Source organism: Sphaerodactylus townsendi, linkage group LG02 (genome assembly GCF_021028975.2).
Source record: "Sphaerodactylus townsendi isolate TG3544 linkage group LG02, MPM_Stown_v2.3, whole genome shotgun sequence".
NCBI lineage: Eukaryota > Metazoa > Chordata > Lepidosauria > Squamata > Sphaerodactylidae > Sphaerodactylus > Sphaerodactylus townsendi.
The window spans coordinates 147,001,383-147,026,390 of record NC_059426.1 but is presented as its reverse complement, the minus strand read 5'-3'; the positions used below and the strand labels follow the sequence as shown (position 1 = coordinate 147,026,390).

Genomic DNA, 25,008 nt, shown 5'->3' with positions numbered 1-25,008 from the left:
CTGAAGTGGCCAGATTTTGCTCTTGCTAAAAGAGACTTAACAGGCAAAATAAATGAGATGTCTAACAGTAGGATATAGGTAGTCACTTGCTGGTACACCAGGGAAGAATTAGTTAAACACATTTGTAAACAAAACTCCAGTAAAGTAAGAGGGGAATAATTCTCAGCCAGGAGGACACCATATGAATTTGGTCCAGATTGGATATGAAAAAGGAGGGAGTTACAGATCAACCAACTTGGTGTGGTAGTTAGTGTTGGGTTAGGATCCAGAAGACCCAGGTTCAGATGCCTACTCAGACAAAAAGCTGTCTGGGTGATCTTTAGCCAGCCTGTCCATTTCTCTTCGTCTTTCCCTGACCAAGCTATCTCACAGGGTTTTTGATAAAAGTGCTGTACAAGAGGGGCCAAACAATGTATGCCACTGGTTGTGGTGGGTTTTCCGGGCTGTGTGGCCGTGGTCTGGTGGATCTTGTTCCTAACGTTTCGCCTCCATCTGTGGCTGGCATCTTCAGAGGTGTATCACAGAGGGAAGTCTGTTACACATTTCTGTAACAGACTTCTCTCTGTGATACACCTCTGAAGATGCCAGCCTTTGACAATACAATGTAATCACCACCTTTGTAAGGAGATCTTGACAAGCTGTAATCTAGTGCCATGTTTTTTGATTTTTATAGTAAAAGAACCAAGAAATAATGTTGCTTTACTGCTATTCATTCAACTTCTGAATTTCATCCTTTCTGAATTAAACTTCACTTGTATGAGCATGTTGAATGCATTAGTGGCCTTATTAGGTAGAACTGCTACCATTGCTCGCAGAAATAATGTCTGCTCTGTACTGTTTAGTTACCAAAGTGAGCAGTGTGGTGGACAAATATTCTGTTAGTTTAAAATTTACATGTATGACTTATGCCTCCTTCCTGTTTACCTTTCTTCAAACCAGAGAGCTTTTTGAATACTTCAATCAAGCTAAGCTAATGCTGGCAACTCACACGCCATGGCATTTTGGGAAGGTAAGGTTTCCATGTCCAGGAATTATCTATGATTACTACTGTAACTAGTTGACTAGCAGCTGTGAAACAGATTTGTCTGGTCATGAACTTGGATCCCTTTTCCTGCAGTAGGGTGGTAGGAGAGTGGGGATCCCTTCACTTTGTACAATATCTTCACTTTGACATGTCCCTGCAGTAGTCTGGAAGTATAAGGCAATAAGTGGTTTTGTAGTGAGGCTGTAGCTCATTGGTAAGGCCTTTGCTTTACCTGCAGAAAGTCTCCAGGTTCAGTCTCGAAACATTTGTAGTAGAAATGATTTGTTACGATGAAAGAACTCTGAAGCCTTGAGATCCACTGCCAGTCAATACAGATGATACTGACCTTGACAAAACCAATACCCAAGGTCTTTGGTATAAGTCAGCTTTGTGTTAAGGACCCCTTTTCTAGGAGATGGTGCTCTCTCTGTGCAATGATCTTAGTTCGCGAAGTACTTTTCTCCAGCCAGATAAGGTGCCAAAATTGCAGATAGATCACAGCTTCAATGGTAATTAGTATACGTCCCATCTGCTGAATTATCTAGTGCTATGTAAATTTGATATCAGCCTTTATTATATGTAAAACTAAGATGTTCATCTATCAACAATTGACCATGCTGGTAGGGGCTGATGGGAATTGTAGTTCCTGAACATCTGAGAGCCACAGGTTCCCTACTCCTAGCAGCACCGTGGATTTTTTCAAGAGACTCTTCTGATGATAATACCCGTTTGGTAAAATTTATTCAGGGGTCCAGTTATGGACCCACAAAGGAGGTTTCCATCCCCCCCATTGTTTCCAATGGGGAGCTTAATAGTAGATGGGGCTACATTTTGAGGTGGTTCCATAACTTTGGACCCCTAAACCAAGCTTCACTAAACCTTGGGTGGTATCATCAGGAGGGTCTCCTAGCGATACTCTGAAATGTTGGTACTGCTAACATCAAGTCTCCTCCTTGGACCAAAAACCAGTTTTGAAGGATTTTAACTCTTGTGTTTTAGCTTGGTTGCTGAGCTAAGGTTTTTGTACTTTTAAAGTTATTGTTGATACCATATTGTTTTTTGTTGACCCTCTTTTCCACTTAAAGAGCTAGTTTACTGTTTTTCTTTGAAATAAATATTCAAAAACCTACTTATGCCTCAATTAATGTAATTTTATTGGCATCCATTTTTATTTTTGAAATTTACCAGTAGCTGCTGCATTTCAATTCTCAACTTCTATAATGCGAGTCAATAAGTGTTCCCAGTTTTTTGTGGTAAAATTAGGTGCCTCGATTCTATATGCAGGTCGACTTATACACTCCAGTATATACAGATAAAATAAAAAAAATTTAAAAGCACAAGTTTGATTTGCGGCTTTATTTCCAGATACCAGAAGGAAGTGATATTGTACCCCAGAGCAACGACAGCTCTTCAGTACTTCAAGAAAGCTGCTGATATGGTATGCCCCTGCTTAGCCATGTAGAAGTTAAGAATATTTTGATCTAACCAAGAAGACAGGGAGCCTTGTAACAGGAAATATATAGCCAAGTATTGCCTGATATTAAGCTTATTCCCTTGTGTTGAAGCAGGGGTCGCTTTATAGGTCAGCATTGTTTGACACACTAGCCAGCAGTGCTTTGGTTCCCCATGTTGTGCTGCAGTTGTGAGGCTTTTCTTTCTGGTTTACACCCTACTCGTTTAGTAGATCTTTCCACCCTGCCTGGATTGTAGAACATAACATGCTTGCAGCCTTATCCTAAACTGCTGTTGAAGTGGAGCTGTAGAATAATGCAGTGGTGCTAAGAGTAGGCTTTAAAATCTGAAACTATGAGACACTTTTGCCCAAAGCACGTATTTTCCTGTAAGCTCTGGCTATACTTTGTGAATGATAGTCCACATTGGTGGTTTAGATTCAAATGTTCAATCACATTGCTGTGTAATCACATTATAACTTTTTGTTTTTCAGGTAACCTGTGGACAAAGTGGTCTAGGAATGGCTTATCTATATGGGAAGAGGTGTTCCAGTGGTAAGTTTACTCTCAGTACAGTGCGCCATTTCAATCTGCTTGAGATGATTTCACATCCAATTGAGGCCTTTCCCACTTGGCTGCTGCTCAGGAAATCTCTGTTAATGGGAATTCCAATGTGCAATCCAACAAATCTTTGCATTATATAATACACCTGAGTATTGTCCCAGTGTGCTGAAAATGAATCTGAGGTATTATTAGCTGTCAAAATGCTTTAGTTTAATTAACTGCATTCTTAAACAAAAGTATACCTTCAAAAGGCCCTTGAAGTCTAGGTATACAAATGTTCTGTGGATTGCATATGGGAACGTCTATGAGACTGGGAAGGTAAATTGGTATTTTTAGAGATGTGCTCCTTTATAGAAAAGGGGTGATTTTCAAAAAAAGTTCCTGTGCCCTTGAAGAGCAAAAAAAGGAGGAGTATTTCTTTCCCCTTTCCTTTCTCTGGTCTAGGGATTCTACCCAGAATTAAAATATTCTACGACATTATCTGCAGAGTGCTTCTTCTAAAGTAGGCAGGGTTTTGAGGTGTTCATGGGGCAGGAATTCAAACCCCCCCTGTTCCTGAAATAACAAACAAGCCTCGTTTTGAAAAGTTTGGTCTAGTCTTTCTACTTTCTCATAATACCAATATCCATCTGCATAACAGAGCCCTGTAAAATAATGTTAATTACACAAGCAGCTTCCAGGCCTGTACAGAGATGTGAGGTGGAGTACCAATAATCATGTTACACACACGACATTTTCAAAAGTTGCCCAATATGCTGTTAGTGCAAGGGAGTTCTGGGGCAGTGTCATAGCTGGGCAGGAGTCGCCCAGGGTGCACTCTATGTTTTTCTGGCCACCGAGTCTCTGGCCCCTGCCCCCCTCCCCAACTTACCTTTTTTCAGTCAGCTGGAAACGGGCTGTGGGCTGGTGGGCGGGCCTGGCGGGCAAGGGAGGCGGGTGCAATTTTCACTTCCCAGGCGATGCCCAGTGCAGTGCATACACCCTTCTCCCTTGTAGCCTCGGGCCACTGGTTCTAAGCAACTATAATGGATTGGATCCATTGGAGCAACTTCCTGTTGCAACCTAAAAATCCTGCTCCCCCGGGCAGGGAGACGATCTCCACAGAACAGCATTTTGGGGACATTTTGGGCTACAGCCCAGGGAAGGCAAGAAACTTGGTAAACCAGTTGGTAGGATCTTTCATGTCTGTGGAAACCGCTCAGATAGATCCAAGACAGTGGGGCTCCTCCTTCTCTGTTTTTATCCTCACAGAAACTGTGAGATTGGTTAGTCTGAAAGTATAATTCATTGAAGATCATCCAGTAAACTCAATGGCTGAGTGAAAATCTGGCTTAAAGTGAAGAAACAAGCCTCTGAACATTTGAGTGAAGTCTTGAATGCTGGTCTTTCTGGATCCTAATCCAATACTAACTGTTCTCCCAGCAGAATTATGATCTGGCACTGAAATATTTCCAGAAGGCAGCCGATCAAGGATGGGTAGATGGACAGCTTCAGTTGGGCTCCATGTATTACAGTAAGTAGCTTTCCAGTGTTTATTTTGTTGCATTGTTTTCTAATTTTGTAATCCATCTTTATTGTATTTTTATTGTATTATACTGTTTTTTATTGGATTGCTCTCTCCCGTTTTGAGATCTTGTATTCTGGGTGTTTAATGCCTCCTTTAATTTTGTAGTTTGGTTTTATTGCATTGTTTATTGCATTATGCTTGTCTTTTCACCTTGAGTCTCAGGGAAGAAAAGGCATGCTATAAAATGAAATGTATATCGACAGTTTAATATTTGCTGTGCTAGTTAACTTCATTAGATGGCACTCAAAACCAGCGCTCATCTGAGCTCCTTCCCCTTTTTTTTTTAAGAAGGGATATTTGAAGGCGTAATACATCTCTTGCATACTTCTGGACTTTTTGTCTAAAGATAGATATTGTTCCTGAAGTACTTGTGGGAGACTACATCCAGTTTTTTTTCCTGTTCTTCTGCCAAATACCTAATGATAGAAAAAAAACAGACATGAGCAATTGATGTGTCTAGTTACCAGAAGGAAAGTGAATCTGATGGGGGGTAGGCTTTGAATTTTATTTTATTAGTTTAGATAATTTATCACCCATTTTAAAAAAAGATTCTGATGTTTAGGAAGCCATTTTGTTTGTTGGTGGTGGTGGTTATATCTAAAGCATACTGATCAGGAAGCAGATCACTAATCTTGACAGAACATTCTTCTGAGTTTAAGATCTGCCTGTAAATGGGGTTAGCCAAAGAAATCTAGAATGAGACTTTTAAAATATGTAGTCTTCATAGGGAACTTTATTTAAGGGAAAGGGCACCCAGTTCTTATGTACCAGAACTAAATATTTTCTACAAAACAGCATCATCTTGACTGTCATTTTATGGCTGCAATTGCACTCAGTTTTAACTAAACTTTTGTACTCAACAGTTGGTAGAGAGACTGTAAGTAGACAAAGTAGCATCAGTTGCAATAAGCAACCCTAACCTTCTGCTGTCCTGGCTCTGTTCAGAGATGGCATTGGAGTCAAAAAAAAAAGGATTATTCAAAGGCTTTGAATTTTTTCAACTTAGCTTCTCAAGGAGGCCACATTCTAGCCTTCTATAACCTGGCACAGATGCATGCCACTGCCACTGGGGTAGAGCGCTCCTGTCGCATTCGCAGTTGGAGGTAAGAATCTTGCATTCTCGCCTTTCTTCATCTGGCCAGAATCTGTTCCATTACAGCCAAGTAACATTTTGTATTCAGAGTTCAGCTCTGTTTAATTTCATTCTTGATCAGACTTCATGTTGGGGCCTGGAATACCATTTTGTGTGGCTCTAATTCCTATACAGTACCATTAAATGCTTCCCAACAAGGTCTCAAGTAATTCTCCAAAATAGTTTGACATCTAAATAAAGATAGTATTGTACTGCTTTTATTCCATTTTTAAATTGTGTCATCCAGTTTTATTACATTGTACCTAATTACGATGGACAATTACTTCATTGTTCATAGGATTCCTGATTTGCCTTCAGTCTCGAATTCTCAGAAAGGCAGATGATAAAAAGGAAATGATTTATCTTGCTGCTAGTTAGTAGGTGGGAAGGATGGTCCCCCTGTCCTTCAGTAATTGGGGCTAAACTCTAGCAGCATGACACCTGCTTCTGTTTTCCACGCGTTGCCAGCTGTGCAGGTGTCTGCAAAGAGGATGATGTGTTGTAATGGATATGAAAATGAAAGTAATAGGCAACCACTTTGTGTCAGGATAGAAGCCAGAGAAGAGCTGTTTGTAAATCATTCTCACTTACATAAACTTTATTTAATGTTGTTCAAAACTGTAAAATAATGGGACATTTAGTTCCACTGTTTCATGATAGCATATAAGTTTACCAAGCATGCGCGAAGTTTTTGTTTTGTTTTGTATTGATGCTTGATGAGTTTGTTAGCTAGATCTCATCTACCCCACGTGAACAATTGACAAAGAGGGCAACTCTCCCTGTATGCTTGGCAGGTGATCTTTTTTTTTCTCTTGAATTGTGCTGCTCTGTCTTTAACTCTGTCCTCTGTGGCAGCAATGAAATAGACCCATTGAAGAATCTTTCTGAGAGGCTTGACTTAAACTGCGTGAAGTATTTTCAACAAAACAGTATTTTTATGATGCAAAGACAAGTGCCATGTGAATTTCTGGATAGCTTTGATAAGCTCTATTTTATTATTTGTCATTCTGATTCCTTGTTGAATGCATCGCGACTCCCGCTCAACATGCCTGTGAATAAAGTAGACTATGGCAAAGACTTAGTTGGAGTGACTAATGTATATTAACTCCTTTTAGTTAAAGACGTTACCATGGTGTGGTGTTGCTTTCTCTGCAGCTGTTTAAGAACGCCTGTGAACGAGGGCCGCTGGTCCTAGCTCATGACCGCCTACAACAGCTACAAAGAAGGTGATGCAAATTCTGCTGTGGTTCAGTATCTCCTGTTGGCGGAGCAAGGCTATGAAGTGGCGCAGAGCAATGCTGCCTTCATACTTGATCAAAGTAAGGAAACAGGCTGCAATGGGTACAGTGCTATCTCGTGGCAGGTGAAATGAAATCAGTATCTCGTATCCGAGGTGCTTTCCTTTTTGATGATGTTAAGATAGCTGACATGAAATGGTGTGCGAGCAGCCACCGACTGCTGACCTAATTTGATTCTGTTCCACTTGTAATTTTTGGCTAAGTTGAAACTTCGTGCTGCTTCGGAGATCCTTGGAGAATGTCTTATGAGCTGGACCAGTCTTAAGGTGCAACTACCACCTGCTGTGATTTTTAGAATTGAATGAATGGACTGCTATCCTAATAAAATGTAATTGCATCCTATTACATCAGCCCTTTCCTCTGCAAGCCTTCAAGGCGACTTACCACCCAGAGCGATCTTAACGCATAAGGCAATAGCAGAACCAGCACCAGCAAAATCGGAACTATCTCATGACTTGCAGCCCCACGAGAGAATAAAATGGTTTTTAGCTTTCTGCCTACAAGAGAAGAGGGGCAGATGATGAACCAGTATATCTGAGTATTAATTATTGGAGCATCATCACAGAGAAGGGCATCCAGCACACTGATGAAGGCAGGGACAGGTTTCAGATACAGGGTTATTCTGCAATTAAAGATGTAGGTCTCCTCCTAACAACTTGAATTGATCTTGTGTGGAGCAGTAGACTACATGCAAGGAGCCAGGGACTGGGCTTGGGGAGAGGTTAAAGTGTCAAGCTATTCAGTGCTGCCTCAATCAATCTCTTAAGTCACTTATAAGTACAACTCAAGACTTTTGGTATAAAAGTATTGCAGATGAGCAGCAGGTATAAATAGTCTCAATTTTACCATGTGGTTGATTAGTCTTCATGTTTCTGCTACTCTAACAGTGCAATCCTAAACAAAATGCATCCTTCTAAGCAGTGGTGGGATTCTAATCCCTCAGCCACCAGTTCGCCTTGCCCCCTCGTTGGCGCCTCAGTTCACTTTCCTGGCTGCACCTCGTAGCCGGGGAAGGGGAGTGCGATCTCTAGGCAGTGCGCTTTCTGTCGGCGAGTTTTGAGGGAGGAGGCCTGCTGGTGCCCTTAGCTGCAACCCAGCACCAGTGAGTCTCCCTCAAAGGCCTACAGCCCAGCAGGCGCATTGCCCAAACTTCAGCTCGCCAGACCCACCAATCAGGCCCATGCACCTCTAGGCCAGCAGCACAGCCCCATCACTCCCTGTCCCAGGAGAGGGGGAGTGAGGGGCTTAACAAGCAGTTTGCCTGAATCTGGCTGAACCAGCCGAATTCCACCACTGCTTCTAAGTCCACTTCAGTCAATGGGCTTAGAAGGGTGTCGTTCCATTTAGGATTGTGCTGTTCGAACAGTGAGCCCCAGACTCTGTGTGTCCTATCAGAGTAGCCTTTCATTGGGCCTCATCGGTCTGGGCTTATTCTTACATTAAAAATTATTTGTGCCTTAACTCTCTCAATGTTCTGTTCAAACTTCAGAAGAAGCCAGCATCATAGAAGAAAATGAGACGTATACCAGAGCTTTGCTACACTGGAACAGAGCTGCCTCGCAAGGTTGGTACCCGCTGAAATGGCCATGGACAGAAGTGCACGAGTCCCTTGTGAAACTGTTTGTTCACTTTATTCTGCAGAAAAAGCAAAATAAATTCTGCCACTCTAAAAATTCCGCATCATTCTATACACTAAGCAAAAAACTGCATATAAAATACCTTCCCGCTAAGAAACTTTATTTTCTCGTGGTGGTTGCCTTAATCACCATCAAAATAAAAATAATTAATAAACTTAAACACTGCTTTTTCATGAGAGCACACTTCCCATATATGTATTCTATATGTGCCTTCGTACTTTGTTCAGAGGATATGTTCAGGAATGGCTATTAAAATGTCAAACTTTCTTTTTAATTGCAAGAGAACTAGAGTGGAATATAGGACCGTTTATTTCATTTACTTCATTTATAGCCTGCCTTTCTGTCCACTTGGGATGCAAAGTGGCTTATATTGTGCTCATCGCCTTGATTTTATCCTAATGGATCATGACAGGCAGAACTGGGACAGTTGGTTCATTAATACCTAAAGCTTCTCGAAAATCAGCCTGACCTTTTGAGGAATGAGTCCCCTCTCTATGGGTTGGACTCCCAAATTATGTGTACAGAATGTTTCCCACCTTCTCCTTCCCACCTTCTGAATTTCCAGAAGAGTATTGCTATGTCCCACCCCCTCACATGGATAAACATGGTACATGCCAGGCGCGTAGCTCCAAGGGAGCGGGGGGGATGTACGGAGCGCACACCCCTCTGGGGGTGTGGCGGGGGCATTCCAGGGGCAGAGGAACCAGTGCACCGGGCGCTTTTCCCCTTGCTATGCCTCTGCTACATGCCTTTTGTCTACAGCTTATCTCTGATTTCCAGCAGTTCCTTGTTAGGAGGGTCACTGGAAGGCTGCAGGAAAAGGGAGCTGGGAAGATTTTCTTCCATGAGTATTGTCTCCCAACAGTGTATCATTAGTTGAGTATTGAAAATCCTAATGTTTCTGCCTGTTTATCAAAACCCTTCAGTGGGGAAGTCTTCTTAAGGTACTATAGCATCATCAATTCATTTAAGAACATATGTCAGACAGCTCGAGAGGGTTTTCACAGATGTTCTTCTTTGGGTAATAGGTTACACTGTTGCTAGACTCAAACTCGGTGATTACCACTTCTACGGCTTTGGCACTGACGTTGATTATGAAACTGCATTTATTCACTACCACCTGGCAACAGAGCATCAACATAGTGCTCAAGCTATGTTCAACCTTGGGTACATGCATGAGAAGGGACTTGGCATCAAGCAGGTGAGCCTGGCTTGAGGTGCATAGTGTTTATAAGATAAGTCAGCTGTCTCCTGCTAAGAATGTACTTCGCGGCCTTGTGTATTATGTAGTTTGGGGCTTAGGAAAGGCAATTCCTTAACATTTACAGTGTGTGGCTGCATGGAAGGCCTCTGTTATGCGAAAAATACTGCAGCATAACACAAGAAGACTTCAATAGCTTAAAGCAGTAGTGCCAGCAGTTTTGCTGCTGAAGAGATGTAAAGGCATAATTGTTCAAACTTCTGCATGGCAGGGGATTGGACTTGATGGCCCTTGTGGTCTCTTTCCAGTTCTATACTATGCCAACCTATTCTTTTCCTGCAACACTGACAAGTACTGGTTTCTTGTCATACTCAATTAAGTAATACATCTTTGAGACTTAATTCATAGCATCTTCTTGCTATGCACAAATCAGTACATTAAAAATTCAATCTGATTTTTTTTAATTAAACATATATTTTAGGATATCCAATCTTTGCAAAACGCTTCTATGACATGGCTGCTGATGCTAGTCCCGATGCTCAAGTTCCAGTCTTCCTTGCCCCTCTGCAAATTGGGAATCGCTATGCCTTCCAGCATATACAAGAAGCCAATGTAAACCCAGTGGGTTCTCAGGCCACCTAACATTACCTTCAGTATCTTAACAACGCTGCATTCCTGTTTCCAATTATCCTTCATGACTATGATTGCTGTGACCCATGGTGAAGGTGAAATGGTATCATGTGAAAGAGCTTTAAGGTGCAGAAACATTTGCCCGTGAGCTGGAGAAAGGCTGTGAAGGTAATAGGTTCTTAAGGAGGAGTTAATGTTTCACTTGTTTCTCATTCCACCTGAGTTGTAATAGTATTTTGCTTTTTTCAAGTTGCACTTAATGCTTGACATCTCATTCTTAGTCAGCCAGTAAGTTAAGTTTTGTTCTGAATGACAAGCGGTCCTGTTTGTGCTGGCCTGAACTGTTTGACCCAAGAGGCTTCTGGCACTCTGAACCATTCTAGGAAGAGTTGGCTCAAGTTCAGTTTGGCCACCCAGAGCAAAGAGGAGGCTAGCCACAGAGCCATCATCACTCTTTCCATACCCAGGTAGCTTAGCAAATCAGAATCAAATCAGAGACTGCACACAATCCTTAACTTGTGTATATTTCAGTTAATTTGTTTTGCAGGTTTCAGTTCAGCATTGCCTGATAGTATAACAAGCCACAAAACTAGGAGAACATGCAGACGTAGTAAGCTGAAATTGGGGCTGTTGTTACTATTGTCCTATTTAAAAAAGGGTAGTGTGGAAGGGTTCGTCACAAATACCTCGTAAGTGTATCTGGTCAGAGTTGTTCTTTGGGAAGAGAATTATCAACTGAGAGTGGCTAAGCAAAAATTTGAATTCTGCCCTTTTATTTGTGTGACAGAGGTCAGAATGGGTGTGTCCCACCCCACAAAAATAGTACCGTGGCTGAATTTGCTCTGTACAGCTGCAGGATCAAGGAAAGAAGAAAAATGATTGATGCTCTGCCTGTTTAACAGAAGCAAGATGTTAAAATCCATCTCTTTGTTTAGCTATAGAATCATAGAGTTGAAGGGGACTTCCAGGGTCATCCTGTTCACCCCTGAACCACACAAGAAAATTTACAACTGCATCCCCCCATATCACACACCCAAGTGGCCCCTGCTGCATGTCCAGAAGATGACAAAATCCCTCTGAGATTCCTGGCCAGTCTGGTCTGGAGGTAAATTAAGCTTCCTGATCAGATTGGCATTACTCTGGGCATATAAGAAAGGTCCACAGGAGCTGAGCACTGACTCAACCCCTCCCTGTCCTCCCTCCTCATGATCTGTCTACATTCACAGAATCAGCATTTCTGTCAGGTGACCATCTAGCCTCTGCTTCAAAACCTCAGAAGGAGGAGAGAGCCCATTGCCTCCTGAGGAAGGCTGTTGTACCTGAGGGACTGCTCTGCTGTCAGGAAGTTCTTCCTGGTGTTTAACTTAAAAACTGTTTTGATTTAATTTTGACCCTTTGGTTCTGGTCCAACCTTCTTAAAGTAACAGAAAACAACTTCCCACCAACCTCCTTATGACAACCCTTCAAGGACTTGAGGATGGTTATTTTAACACTTCTCATCAGATTGTAGTGGTTAAGAGCAACAAACTCTAGTCTGGAAAACTAGGTTTGATTCCCTACTTCTCCAATAATAAAGCTGTGGACTCCTAATCTGATTAACCGGTTTGTTTCCCCACTTCTCCACATGAACTCCTGCCGGGTGACCTTGGGCTAGTTGCTGTTTTTTTTTTCTCATAACTCTCCCAGCTCCAACTATTTTTGATTTGATTGCATTTAGTAATCTCGCCCTCCCAGCCAAGGCTGGGCCCAGTCTTGACTAACATGCATATTTAATGCTACATTCTAAAAAACACTGCATAAATAAGTTTATAGTTAAAACATATTAAAACATTCAATATATTATGGTTTCTTAGATGACTACTTAACAAACATCACCCACATACCAAATCAACTCTCCCTCTAGTTTGAAGGTCTGTGGCTTGGAGACCATGAAGATGTCTATTGTGGGGAAGGTGATTGTAAAAAAGTAGATATGAAAGCAACTCTTCTTTGGTGTTTCCACATGACATAACTGTGCAATAAGTCTCCAAAGGTTTCTCCTAGTTTCTAGAATTCAGTGTGCTGAATGAAGCATGTTGGTAAAAAATAAACCTCTATGCTGTGGCTTGGATCCTGTGAACCAGTTCAGTGTGTGCTAATCTGTGCCATGGCAACATTCTGCTCCACTGAAGGGCCCATTGAAAACCACTGATCTTGCACAAAAGAGAGTTTTGTTGGAAGAAGAAGGATGCTTTGCAGCAGCAGAAACTAGCATGCACAGAACTTACTCTAGGATCCAAGTCTCTATTCTGTGTTAGGCGGAGTTTTATGCAGAGAGCCAATGTGCTATAGTGGTTTTGTGGTGTGTGTGTTGAGCCACGATCTGAGAGAATGAGGTTCATATCTCCACTCAGCCTAGAAACTACTGGGTGATATTGACTCAGTTATTTATTGTCTTGGTAAAGACAAAATTCTGGAGAGGGTAGCTATCCATAAGATCCTTGAAGGACTAGTAGGTTAAATGTATAGTTGAGCTTCAAGATTTCCAGAGATTTCTAGGACAAGGATGATTGAGGGACTGGAGCACCTTCCCAATGAGGAGAGGCTGCAGCGTTTGGGACTCTTTAGTTTGGAGAGGAGGCTGAGGGGGGATATGATTGAAGTCTACAAAATTATGCATGGGTAGAAAATGTTGACAGAGAGACATTTTTTCTCTCTTTCTCACAATACTAGAACCAGGGGCATTCATTGAAAATGCTGGGGAAGAATTAGGACTAATAAAAGGAAACACTTCTTCACGCATAGCGTGTGATTGGTGTTTGGAATATGCTGCCACAGGAGGTGGTGATGGCCACTAACCTGGATAGCTTTAAAAGGGGCTTGGACAGATTTATGGAGGAGAAGTCGATTTATGGCTACCAAGCTTGATCCTCTTTGATCTGAGATTGCAAATGCCTTAACAGACCAGGTGTGGGGGAGCAATAGCGGCAGAATGCCATTGTGTTCAACATCCTACATGTGAGCTCCCTGGTGGGCCACTGCGAAAGTGAGCTCCCTGGTGGGCCACCGCGAGTAGCAGAGAGCTGGACTAGATGGACTTTTGGTCTGATCCAGCTGGCTTGTTCTTATGTTCTTATGCTCCTCTACAAGGAATTTTTTCCAGTAAGTTGCTGGCACACATTGTGGACAATCTATTAAATGTGTTGTCGAAGACTTTCACAGCCAGATTCAACTTAGTTATGGTGGGTTTTCGGGCTGTGTGTGGCAGTGGTCTGGTGATCTTGTTCCTAACGTTTAACCTGCATCTGTGGCTGGCATCTTCAGAGGTGTATCACACAGACAATATACCACACATGGACAATATACCACACTAAACTTTCCCTTCTCACTCAGACACATAGTGTGAAACAGACTTTTCTCTGTGATACACCTTCTGAAGATGCCAGCCACAGATGCAGGCGGAACGCTAGGAACAAGATCCACCAGATCATGGCCACACAGCCCGAAAACTCATCAGAACCAATTTATTAAATATCTTCTTTGTAATTTCTCCCTGCTGTTAAGAAAGTAAAGTGTCACTCTTTTTTCTTTCCTTGGTCAGATCAAGGGAGGTGTTCTCCCATCTTGACATGGATCAGCTCTTTGGGACCAGAGTGGGACCTTTACCTCATGATCTCATCATTGCTCTGCTCCTGGGCACAGTTATAGCTTACAGACAGAGGCAGCATCAAGCAACTCCCCAGGCCTGCAGGACTCCGACCAGCCGCACCTCCCCAAGAGCTCTCCTCCAGAACATCCTCCACATCAATAGCAAAAAAGCCGAGGATCTGGATGTCGTGAACTGGATTTTTTCCCAGCTGGGACTGCTCTTGTGATTCTTTTTTTTTCTTTTTTTACGACACCAGATGGATGGTCACTTCCACATCAGAGACAAAAGGAGTAGTTGCATTATGAAAGCTGCTGAGAACAATGCCTTTTATTTTTTTTTTTCAGGGATATGCAACTTTCTTCAAGACTGAGATGAATGTTATTTCAGTGCCAATGGAATAACACAATAAGCTTGAGGGAGACACAAATTTGCTACCGCGAAAGTGATGCCTGCTATATCCAGATTGTTACTCAGAGCCCTTTTCCATCCTTGCTGTGAGAGTTTACCCTCCCCTGGTGGAAGCTGGCCCTACCCAGAAAGGAAAATGTAGTTGTGAGGCTTCATTCAACACTGGAAAATCAGACCTCTCTGCACCTCTGAAGCAAAGGGCAGGGCTTTTCTTGAAGTGCGCTTTGACATTATGATAAACACAATGCTTTTATCTGCCCGCTTCCTCCCATATTTCTTCTTTAAAGCTGTCTTAATCCCTTGAGAGTATTTTTTGTATCTGTTTTGGATGGTTCAACCTGGATACAACAGTCGTAAGAAGCAGATAAGACAATCAGTCAATACAATGATGAGTATGCTACTTGTTCGCTGTGAGTTCTGCACTTATCCCTCAGCCAGACCGCATCTCTTTGCTAGTAGCAAAATGGCCTAAAAGGGTTAGGGATATGGACTTACGCTTGTAACATGAAAACATAATCTAACAAAGTCCTTGAGTATGCAGAATTCCAATCTGTCTCTTCAGCTTCTCTGCAACTTTTATACTTGGAGGGATGGGGTTCATTAGGCTTGCTTTTTTCATATTTCTTTTAAAAGATGGGTGGTCCATAAATATCCCAAGATTGGCCCCAGTGTTAGAGAGGAATCCTTCTGAGCTCAAGAATTGGTAGACTTAACTTCATAAGATGATTGTTTTAATGGTGGTTTGCTTTTCAGACTTAATGATAGCTTTAATGAGCCAGATTTGTCTTTAACTTGATATAAGTGGGAGAGTCTTGTACTGTAAGTGGAGTTATTAATGTAACTGGATGTCTACCTGTGTATCCAAAGTTCAGTATTGGAAGTAGCACTTAATGTTATTGGCGGATATCTTCACTGTTTAGACCAGACGATTTTGACCTCTTTCTCCCCTTGCCCAGATTCCTGTGCTTGTCAGAGAGAGCATACATGACTTTTCGGTACCTCCACACAAAGATATTACTTGAAGAAAATTCCAGTGTTTGTTGTCACAAAACAACACCTAAGAGCCATCTTTGTAGGGAGGAAAACTCATCCTTTAGGTTTCCCTCACTATTTCAATCCAGTTGCTCTTCCTGACTTCCCTATTTAGGCAAGTTAATATTCCAAGTACAAATGCAAGGATAACTTTCTGCTAGAAGACCTAGACCAGGAATCTGCAACCTGTGGCTCTCCAGATGTTCATGAACTACAATTCCCATCAGCCCCTGCCAGCATGGCCAATTGGCCATGCTGGCAGGGGCTGATGGGAATTGTAGCTCATGAACATCTGGAGAGCCACAGGTTGCAGACCCCTGACCTAGACAGAAGTATGTTTGTACTACTCTGGTAGCAGATACATATGTCTGCTTCTAGAGCTGCACTTGATGGGCTATTAGACCTGCAGACAATGGTGTGGGGGTTCTATGTTCATCCTTAGTCCAGAGCTCCTACAGTGCATTTGAGAAGCACATAATTTACTTTTTGTGCCCGTCCATCATTTTGGGTGTCTGCTTTATAGTTACCATTGGATTACCTAGTTACATCCCCACAAAACAAGAATGCTTTACAGATATCTGGGACAGGCTTCTAGATGCAAGGCATTTTGCTTGCAGTTTAACTACAGTGTTATGAATGCAGACAATCTTGTAAGTAGTTTTAAGTGGTCTTCAGAACATGCACATCAGATGGGTAAGGTGGAAATTGTTTTTACTGTGAGTAAAAAGTATTCAGTGTAAAATTTTAATTTACACATAGGCCATGGTTCAACAAAACATTGTTTTGCGTGCTGACGCTATTTGACACATTGGTTGTTTAGCCACTGAGAAAACTCTTAAAATTCCCGTGAAAATCTATGTTTGCTTTTCTGTCAAATCATAATTGAGTTCAATCAAAATAAGTACTTGATTTCAGTGAGATTCAAGCATTATACATATAGTGTGGTCCTTCGATCCTATTTGCTTGTGTCACGTTGAAATCAAACTCTACTTTCCCTGGAATGACAGCCAGTAACTGGACATTGGTTCTTCAGAATATCTATCCATGTACAAAGTCTCTTTCCCTTCTGGCATTAATAGCTATCATGGTAGTTCTTTATGAGTGACCATACTCCCTAAAATTGTATTTGTTAAAGGACATAAAAGTTGAATCTTGCCTTTTCTTTTCTGCCTAATGATGGAGAAACTTTAGCTTTTGTACTAACCTGGGCTTTGGAGAACAAACAAATATTGCCTAATGTTTAGCTTTTGGGGGGGATTTTTTTTCTCCTAAAGAAATACAAGATGAACAGCAAGGTCTTCTTCCTTCATCCCATGCACACCCTGGCCCTCTTTTCCCCCCAATAGTATCCATTTGAATATGATTTATTTGGCATTAGATGCATGGAGAAACATCAAGCTAACTCAGGGATTTAAGAGTAATGAATAAATCTTCTAGGTTTTCTGCCTAGTAGGCAGTTTTTGACCATCCTGTGCTAACCCTTGTGAATGCTAGTCTTTTATTTTTTAAAAAAATCATATCAGAACAAATTGCTTTCACACAGTCTAGACTAGAAAAATAGTGTTTTGACTTCTAAGTTTTATTATGGAGTGTGATTCTGGAGAGCATTCCTCTTTCTGTGTTTGGAGGTGCATCTTTGAAGAACTGGAGAGAAAGTTGGGTTTTTAATTGTCCAGGTTGAATGGACGGCTTAATCTGGGAGTTATAGTCAATGGTGGTTTTCTTTCAAATTCATTGGATTCAGTGGGAATTGTAACTGAATGGCTGAGATCCTGACCTTGATTCCCTACTGCCACAGAACACATTGCTCTCATGCAAGGCACTTTCCAGCTTCTTGAAAGTCACTGATCTTGCATGAGCAGAAATGCCCAGCGCCCAAAGAACTCACACACACTCTGAAGTGGACAAAAAAAAAAATAACCAAGTAAAGGATCCACCAAAAAAAAGCACTAATTCAGAAGTCCACAAGATGTTTGAAATAACCATGGATGTTCCACCACAAGTCTGGTCAGGCTTCTAAGTTCTACCACTGCCATCTTGGTGATCTGTGGCTTCTTTCCAAATATATTCCCCGTAAAGTAGTTTTGTATATGTGAGGAATGCTTTGGCTAACTTCCCCAGAAGGAATGTAAAGGGGAACAGACAGTCTTGCCTTTAAAAACAAAAAATCATTAATATCTCCCCTTGAGGGGCTGCTTCTCTTGAATGGGATGAGAAATGATGAAAAGTGTTCTATGTTCTAGTGCACATACAACCCCCAAAGCAGCCAAAAATTATTGGAACTTTGTTAGACTCCCATTTTATCATCAGGCATCATATCTACTGAAACAACTGAAGCATAAAGATGCAGCACCTTGTAAATGATCAGTGCTGAGTATACAACATGAATACCCCAGCATCATTTATTTGCAAGCCATGGATTTGTGGTTTCACTAACTTGTTTCCTTGGAACTTGGGTTGCATTCCGAAATACGTGCAGTGGGACTAGCATACAACTAAATATGCCTAGGAGGGAAAGGCAAGCTAGGACTAACATAAGATGGATTGCTGCCCAATTTGCAATCTGTTGATAGGCTATTTTCAGGGAGCGTTAAGATTTGTTCTTACAATTGGATTCAAGTGTGTGCATAGTTGTTTTCACCACATGCCCAGGTTTGTTTACCTTTTCCAGTTATTAATATTTTGAACAGAAGATTTATATGCTAGCCCACTCCACCAGGGTTTTCTTTCTTTCAGTGCTTAGTATAATTTGAGAGCTGCGATTGAATGAGTACAATTGGAGAGGGCTAGTGAGAAATCTTTTTTTGTTTCACGTTGGCCTGAGTCATTAAGTGTTGGAGGGGTTTTGTAAATTCTCTTTTGTATTTAAGATGATGCAGTATAAAGGCTGGAAAAAGTGTAATATAACTGTGTAAACAAATCCTGTTAATAGAAAGATGTACAGATTCATTTTGTACTATATCTTATTGAATAAAGATGCCACTTTTGTGATTGGCCTGTAATGCTATAAGAACTTGGGTCATTTCCTGACAAACACAGTGTGTATCTAAATTATGCATTCTGTCTTTCATATTTGGCACTCTTTTGTAGTGCCTAACAGAGCCATTCGACATCTGTGTACTGGAAAGTAAATTCCATTGATTTCAGTGTGTCTTGAGACAGTGTCCCCACAATCAAAATGTTGGACTTCCAACTGCTTTTTTTATTGCAAGGGGTTGCTTCTTCTGAAAATACCCCTAGTATGGATGCTTCTCACAATGAGGTTATGCCCTTTTTAGAAATAATGTTGATAGAAATGAAAGTAGGAGAAACGTACAATCATCATTATGGCCAGTTGCTATCTAGTGATCTGGCTCAGTACAGCTACTGAGATACTGAAACTACTTTGGCACGTGCCTAAATGTATTAAAGTTTTAATCATCAAAGACTATTTCACAAAAAATTCAAACCGTATTCCTGGATAGACATATAGAATGAGGTCTCTGCTCCACATGCTCTGTCAATCAATTGCAGAACAACTCAGTAACAAAGTTCAGCATTCCAGGCTGGGGTATGAATTCAGATATTTCTGATCTGAAACTCTGAAATTCCCTGTTTAGTTTGGGGTTGGGTGTTTCTGATCTGAAAAAAAAGAATGGGTTTGGGGGCACTGTTGTGGATCAGAAATATTCAGATGTATATTTGCCACACTCTGATGTCTGCCACACTTCTGAGATACCTAGTTAGTCAGTGGCAGATACAAGATTAGAATAAAGGACTCTGGAAGCTCAATCTCTTAGCCACTTTGCTCGTTCTCAAGAAAATAAAGCAACCACCAAGCAAGAACAGTACCTGACTGGTGTCCTTTATATTTTGAACAAAAGAAGTACATATTACCCAATGTAGTGCATAACACATCAACTTTTGGTTGCGTCGATAAACAGACAGTGTCAATGTTAATTGCCCAAAAGAACAGCCTATAGACTTGCTGTCAAATTCAGCCACACCTCTTCAGCCAGTTGAATAATGTTCAAAAAGTGTCCTGCCCTGGAATGAATCCTCAGCTTAGCAAAATATGCAAGAAGTATTTCTTTTAAGCTGCTTTGAGATTCTTTCCCCACCCGCCAGCCAAAAAGCAAACTTGTGGACTAGTAAAATTTCTCCTTTTCACACCAGTTTCAACAATAAAATACTATTTCGTCTTACCAGCAATGACTTTTAGAGAGCTGGCTCATGCAGGTTATTAAGTATCCCGAACAAATACATAAATAGTTTTGGAGGCTACTGTGTTCATTGGGGCTACTACCAAGTAGGTGGGCAGAGGAGGGTTCCACCTTTAGGCTCCAAAGGGCTTTGTGCCCATTTTCTTGAAACCCCTTCAGCTAGAGTTGCCACCTGCCTGGAAAAAAAAATGACCTGTCTCTTTAATAGAGGCTTAATTGGATTTTAATTACAGGGTTGTTTACCTCCATGCCCTGAAAAACTTCTGCTTCCCATTCCCACACATTTAAGCCTCTGTTAAAGGGAAATAATGCTTTTTGCCAGGTTTGCAAGCACCCCTGTTTCTGCCACACCAGCTCAAAAGATTTGCAGTGACATGTTTTCTGGCCAGGGGTCTTGTCAAAAGTACTTATTTGTAACTGAATATTTACTAGGCCAGAAGAAAAGAAACTTCATCAACACAAAACACAGTTGGGGGGATTCACCTGTGTCTTATACTAGCAGTTCCCTTGCAACTTTAATGTGTAGTAATTTCTCACACCAGAAGAGGGTGTGGTTGTTCTGCCCTTCACAGTCAGCATATCCGGAAGAATACTTGTTGAAAAAGAGATTTCCTTGGGGAAACCCTCTGAAATCAAGAGTGCATTGAGTAGCTACCATTCTGATTTACACCATCATCGATGCTTTTATGTGCTTTGTATAAAGAACCAGTCAAGGAATGAGTACTTGAGTGATAACCGGTTCTTAAATGCCTGCAATAAAAGAATAGAAAAAAGCTGCATGATATTTGTGGCGACAAGGAAAAGCAGAGGATGTAATTTTTAGAGATCTCTGTATTTCTCTGGCCATAGTTGTGTGCTTCATACATGCTCAGAGTTCCTTTTGCTACCACCTGAGCTATTTATTTAAAATGTATTAGACAAACTGCTCCAGGTCAGCCCATGGTTTTAGTTCTGACATTTAGTACTGGACCAGCGTACCTGTGGGACCGCCTCTCCCAATATTTCCCCCTGAGAGCATTATGCTCTGCTAGTAACAACCTGTTGGTGGCCCCCAGCCTGAAGAGTGTCCAACTGTCCTCAACTTGTCCCAGATCGGTAGGAACACTCTATCAAATTAGATCAGTACCCTTGCTGGGTCTGCAAGACAGAGTTGTTCCACCAGGCCTACAGTTAAGGGCAGCAACAGGTATGTTTCCATCTGAACTTGTCTCCATTTCTTTCCCTTCCCTTGTTTAGTTATACTAAATTTGTTTTAAGATACAGGGTTGGGAACTTTCTGAGCCATCTCATCCTTGGTTGGACCAAGCGCCATCTTAATATTGTTTTATATGTTTTAGTGCAGGGATGGCCAAACTACAGCTCGGGAGCTACATGCAGCTCTTTGCCACCTAAAGTGTGACTCTTGGTCTCCCCCCTCTCAGCTTACTCACAAGTCCGTGTGCCTCAGTTTTCTTTCTATATTCATTATTTCTTTTCTTATTAAATACATATTTCTTTCTGGTCAAGACTGGAGAGGACATCTTGACCAGCTTGACAGTTGGGGCTTGTTTCTGGTGTGTGCGCCTGCACGCGAGTCTCTTCCAGGGACATGTACCAGTTTCTTGAGGAGTGCAGCAGCCTCTATAGCAGGGGAGGAGGCAAGGAAAAGGAGAAGGAACGAGTAGGAAGGCAAGACACTGTCCAGGTGGAGAGTTCCAACCAAGCACCCAGGGCAACAGCTCCAGGCCTGGCTGCAGGAAACTAATATTTGTATCTTGCTTCCCCAATAAAAGATGAGCAAAGGAAAAGTGATTGGGCAGCCCGAGCTGAGGGACAAGGTGAGCAGTAGGTCAGGATTGGCTCTTCTCAACCTCACTGGTCTTTGCCACTACAGTTGGTAGAGTGGAGGAAGTGATCCCCCCTTAGTCAACTCTTGGTACAACATTAATGGATCCTCTGAGGGTGGCATAGGGAACCTCCTAGCAGTGTTCTTGAGAGCAGGCTGACGGGAACAGCCATTGTCTCTGTTTCTCTCTCTGTGTGCTCCTCTCTTGCCACTTCCCTCCTCAGGCCTGTTTGGGCCTGGAAAAGAGGTCTCCCTTGGCTCTTTCCCAACCCTCTGGAACTGGCTGCAGAATCCTCACAATATATAAAGTTGTTGCTGAGTCCCACATTCAATTTTCAACTTCCTAAATTTAATCAGAGTAACCCTCGACTTCCTCCTTTCTTTCCTTCTTGCACGGTCCACTGGATTTCCTTTCTGGTGGTAGTGATGAAGAGTGGTGAGTGCCCTGTGGAGGTATCCTTCTTCCAGCACATGTTAGAGCACCATGTGTATGCATAGATACAGAACCCTGTTTGAATCATACTGTGCACATGTGTACGCATGCTTTTGTTCTTTCTGAGTTCTATCTTATCTGACAGTCACCATGGGAACCAGATTCCATGTGTAGTCCTCACCACTGGTAAATAGCTTTGAGATGTGTTTTTAAATTGGAGAAATGGTTTGTTGCCATGTATATTCTTGGCAGCTCTCCTACTAGGCAAATGCTTGAGAGGAGCGGGGAGGCAGCAGGATTGTGAGAGAAGGTCTTTAGGATTGGTGCAAAGTATGTGAGCTCTGACCTGGGCCTCCTTCAGCTGCAAATTTGCTGGGAATTCTCTGAGGCAGTACACTCTCTCTCATCTTCTACCTCCAGTCTGAATATGAAAAATGCTGCCTGCCTTTGTTCAAATTCAGTACTTCATGGGATGGGACCATGATTTAGTAATAGACCATTGACTTGGCATGTGGAAAGCCCCATGTTCAATCTTTAACTTAAAAGTATCAAGTAGTAAGTGAACTGAAAGACCTCCATCTGAGACCCTGGAGAGCAGCTGCCAGGCAGACTAGGCAATACCAACTTTGATAGACCAATATTCTGACTCTATAAGGCGTGTGTTGAAAGAAAGAGGGCTACTGAGATACTGTACATTTTGACTTTGCTTCATAGCCATTGTGCAGGCAAACCAGACAGATTTGTTTTCATAGAGTGTCATTTAGGACTTTCTAGAGACAAGTCTCTCTCAGCGTATGGAAGGCAGCATAACTTCACAAGGACAAGACCTTTATTTGATTTTCATCCTACTCTAATTCTAAGGAGTTCATGGTCTGGTGTATATGATTCCTTCTCCCAGTTTTATCTCACAGCAACCCTGTGAAGGAGATAAGGGTGAGTGCCTGATCAAAGGCCTTCCAGTGAGCTACAATGGAAGAGTAGGGAAGTTAAACCTGGTTCCTCCCATCCCAGTCTCACACTTCAGGCTCTAAAACCCATGTTAATTTTTCCTCTTGCTGGCTTTTATGCATGCAGTGCCTAGAGGCTGTTTGCTCTGCAGTGGGGTCTCTCCATGTTTCTCTGTTTACACACAAAGAAGTACCTCTCTGATTTTTCCAAGACCAGCCGCCATCTTTTCTGCAACCTGCTTCTGAGTCAGGAGGTTATTTGCTGCTTTTTTTCTTTTCTTTTTCTCAAGACACTTTAACAATGTATTGCTCCTGTAATAGATTGAAAGCATCATTTTAAAAGAAGAAGACTCATTGATCTGGCAGAAGAGCGTGTGGAACTGCTCCTGCATGGGCAGAGGAAAGCGGGGAGGAGTGGAAAACCCAGAGGAAGCCTTTGCTTCACTTTCCCTGCACAGGCAGAAACCCTTTGTCCACTTCCACAAACTGCAAGGCTTCTCTGATGAGTTTCAAAAGAGGGAAAACATGTGTGCATCCAAGAATCTGACTCAAAGGGATTGTGTGCTCATTGTGGGGCAGACCACAAGTGTATAAATGACCACTGTTCTTTAACCAGTATAGCCCTTACAATATTTTGGAACATTCTGGTGTAGTGGTTAGAGTGCAGCACTAGGAGATCAAGGTTGAAATGGTGAACCATCTCTGCTCTTTTGAGGAATGATGGGATAAAAATGCAACAGTGTTCTTGCACTTATAGCAGCTTTTTTACATATCGGAAACAAGGTTCATTACAATTTAAAATCTACAAAATATCATCCTTCATTACTTGCAACAAGAGTTACCCTCAGTCACAATGTTGTCCAAAATGTTTTTGGTGCTGATGCCTTGCTAGCAGTAATAAACATTAAAAAGGCCTGCTTATCTTATTTTGAAGGGGATAATAGCAAAGATACAATTTTATTTCTAATTTATCTAACTAAGAATTCTAAAACTCACGTTTTCTTCATTGTTTATATTTGTGCTTTTCATTCAGAATACACTAAGTAATCTGTTTGTGCAGGCTTGGACTGTTTACTGGATGGATAATGTTGGTTTCCTGTATATTTAATCATTTTGAATTCCCATTTATTTCAAGAGAATTAAGTACATGGTTAAACTCCTTCCCAATCAAACTCCTGAGGCTTGTGGTGTATTGTTTTGTTTAGAGTCCTGGATATTAAATGTGTTTGGTTCTTCCTGGGAAGAATCATACAGAAGGGAGTGGAATAAAATAAGAGAATGCTGAATGGTATGACATCATATGATCTCACTCTACAGCTGTCTATCCACCCTTCCCCCTCCAAATGCCCTCCTATTAAAAGAGACGCCCTATCAAGATTCATTTAGGTCATCCAGTATTCTGGATAGCCACTACTTGAAGACACTCCCAGGTGGTCTTGAGGAATGTTTTTAGAACAAACGGGACAAAACCTTAAATGTTACTATTTCTTCCATCTTCTTTCAGCATGATCAAACCCAAACAGACTCTTTGAGCTAACACTATAATTGTGTTTGCCTGAAAACCACTGGAGACAACATACAATTTGAGCCCATCGTTAGATTGGACTAACCATGCTTGTCCTGGCATGCAAACAAAGATTTGATTAGTAATTGAAATATATAGTCATTCCAGGTAAAGGGGGAGCTGCTGTTGAAATGGTTTCACTGAATCAAAACAACTGTGAAACAACAGGTTATACAGGATTTTAATTCACTGTTTTTCCCCAAACTTCCTACTCCAGATTTTTCCCCCCCACCAACTTTTCTAACAAAGATAGAGCCACTTATAGATGAGGCTTAGCAGGACAAAGTTCAGATGTAAGGAGAACCAGGGAGCCAAGCAAGTCATGTTATTTATTTTCCAACTATGGTCGGGTTAGATCTAGCGAGAATCTTGTGTGGGGATTATGGTTACCAACTTTCAAGTGGGGTCTGCAGATCACCAGGAATCACAGCGGGTCTCCAGACTGCAAAGATCAGTTCCCCTGGA

The 25,008-nt window shown here is 41.7% G+C and overlaps 1 protein-coding gene across 1 annotated transcript in view; it reads left to right on the top strand.

Annotated features, from left to right (window-relative positions):
- The window catches only part of SEL1L (SEL1L adaptor subunit of ERAD E3 ubiquitin ligase), a 33,360-nt gene extending 19,066 nt beyond the window's left edge, over nt 1–14,294 (top strand). The window contains 18 exon segments of the mRNA XM_048485408.1: nt 940–1,014; nt 2,390–2,424; nt 2,426–2,462; nt 2,970–3,011; nt 3,013–3,030; nt 4,465–4,552; nt 5,554–5,570; nt 5,573–5,694; nt 6,881–6,917; nt 6,919–7,057; nt 8,526–8,600; nt 9,702–9,875; nt 10,359–10,495; nt 14,095–14,124; nt 14,126–14,155; nt 14,158–14,213; nt 14,215–14,263; nt 14,265–14,294. Of these exon segments, the coding sequence (XP_048341365.1) occupies nt 940–1,014; nt 2,390–2,424; nt 2,426–2,462; nt 2,970–3,011; nt 3,013–3,030; nt 4,465–4,552; nt 5,554–5,570; nt 5,573–5,694; nt 6,881–6,917; nt 6,919–7,057; nt 8,526–8,600; nt 9,702–9,875; nt 10,359–10,495; nt 14,095–14,124; nt 14,126–14,155; nt 14,158–14,213; nt 14,215–14,263; nt 14,265–14,294 (1,191 nt within the window).
- The last annotated feature ends 10,714 nt before the right edge of the window (nt 14,295–25,008 follow it).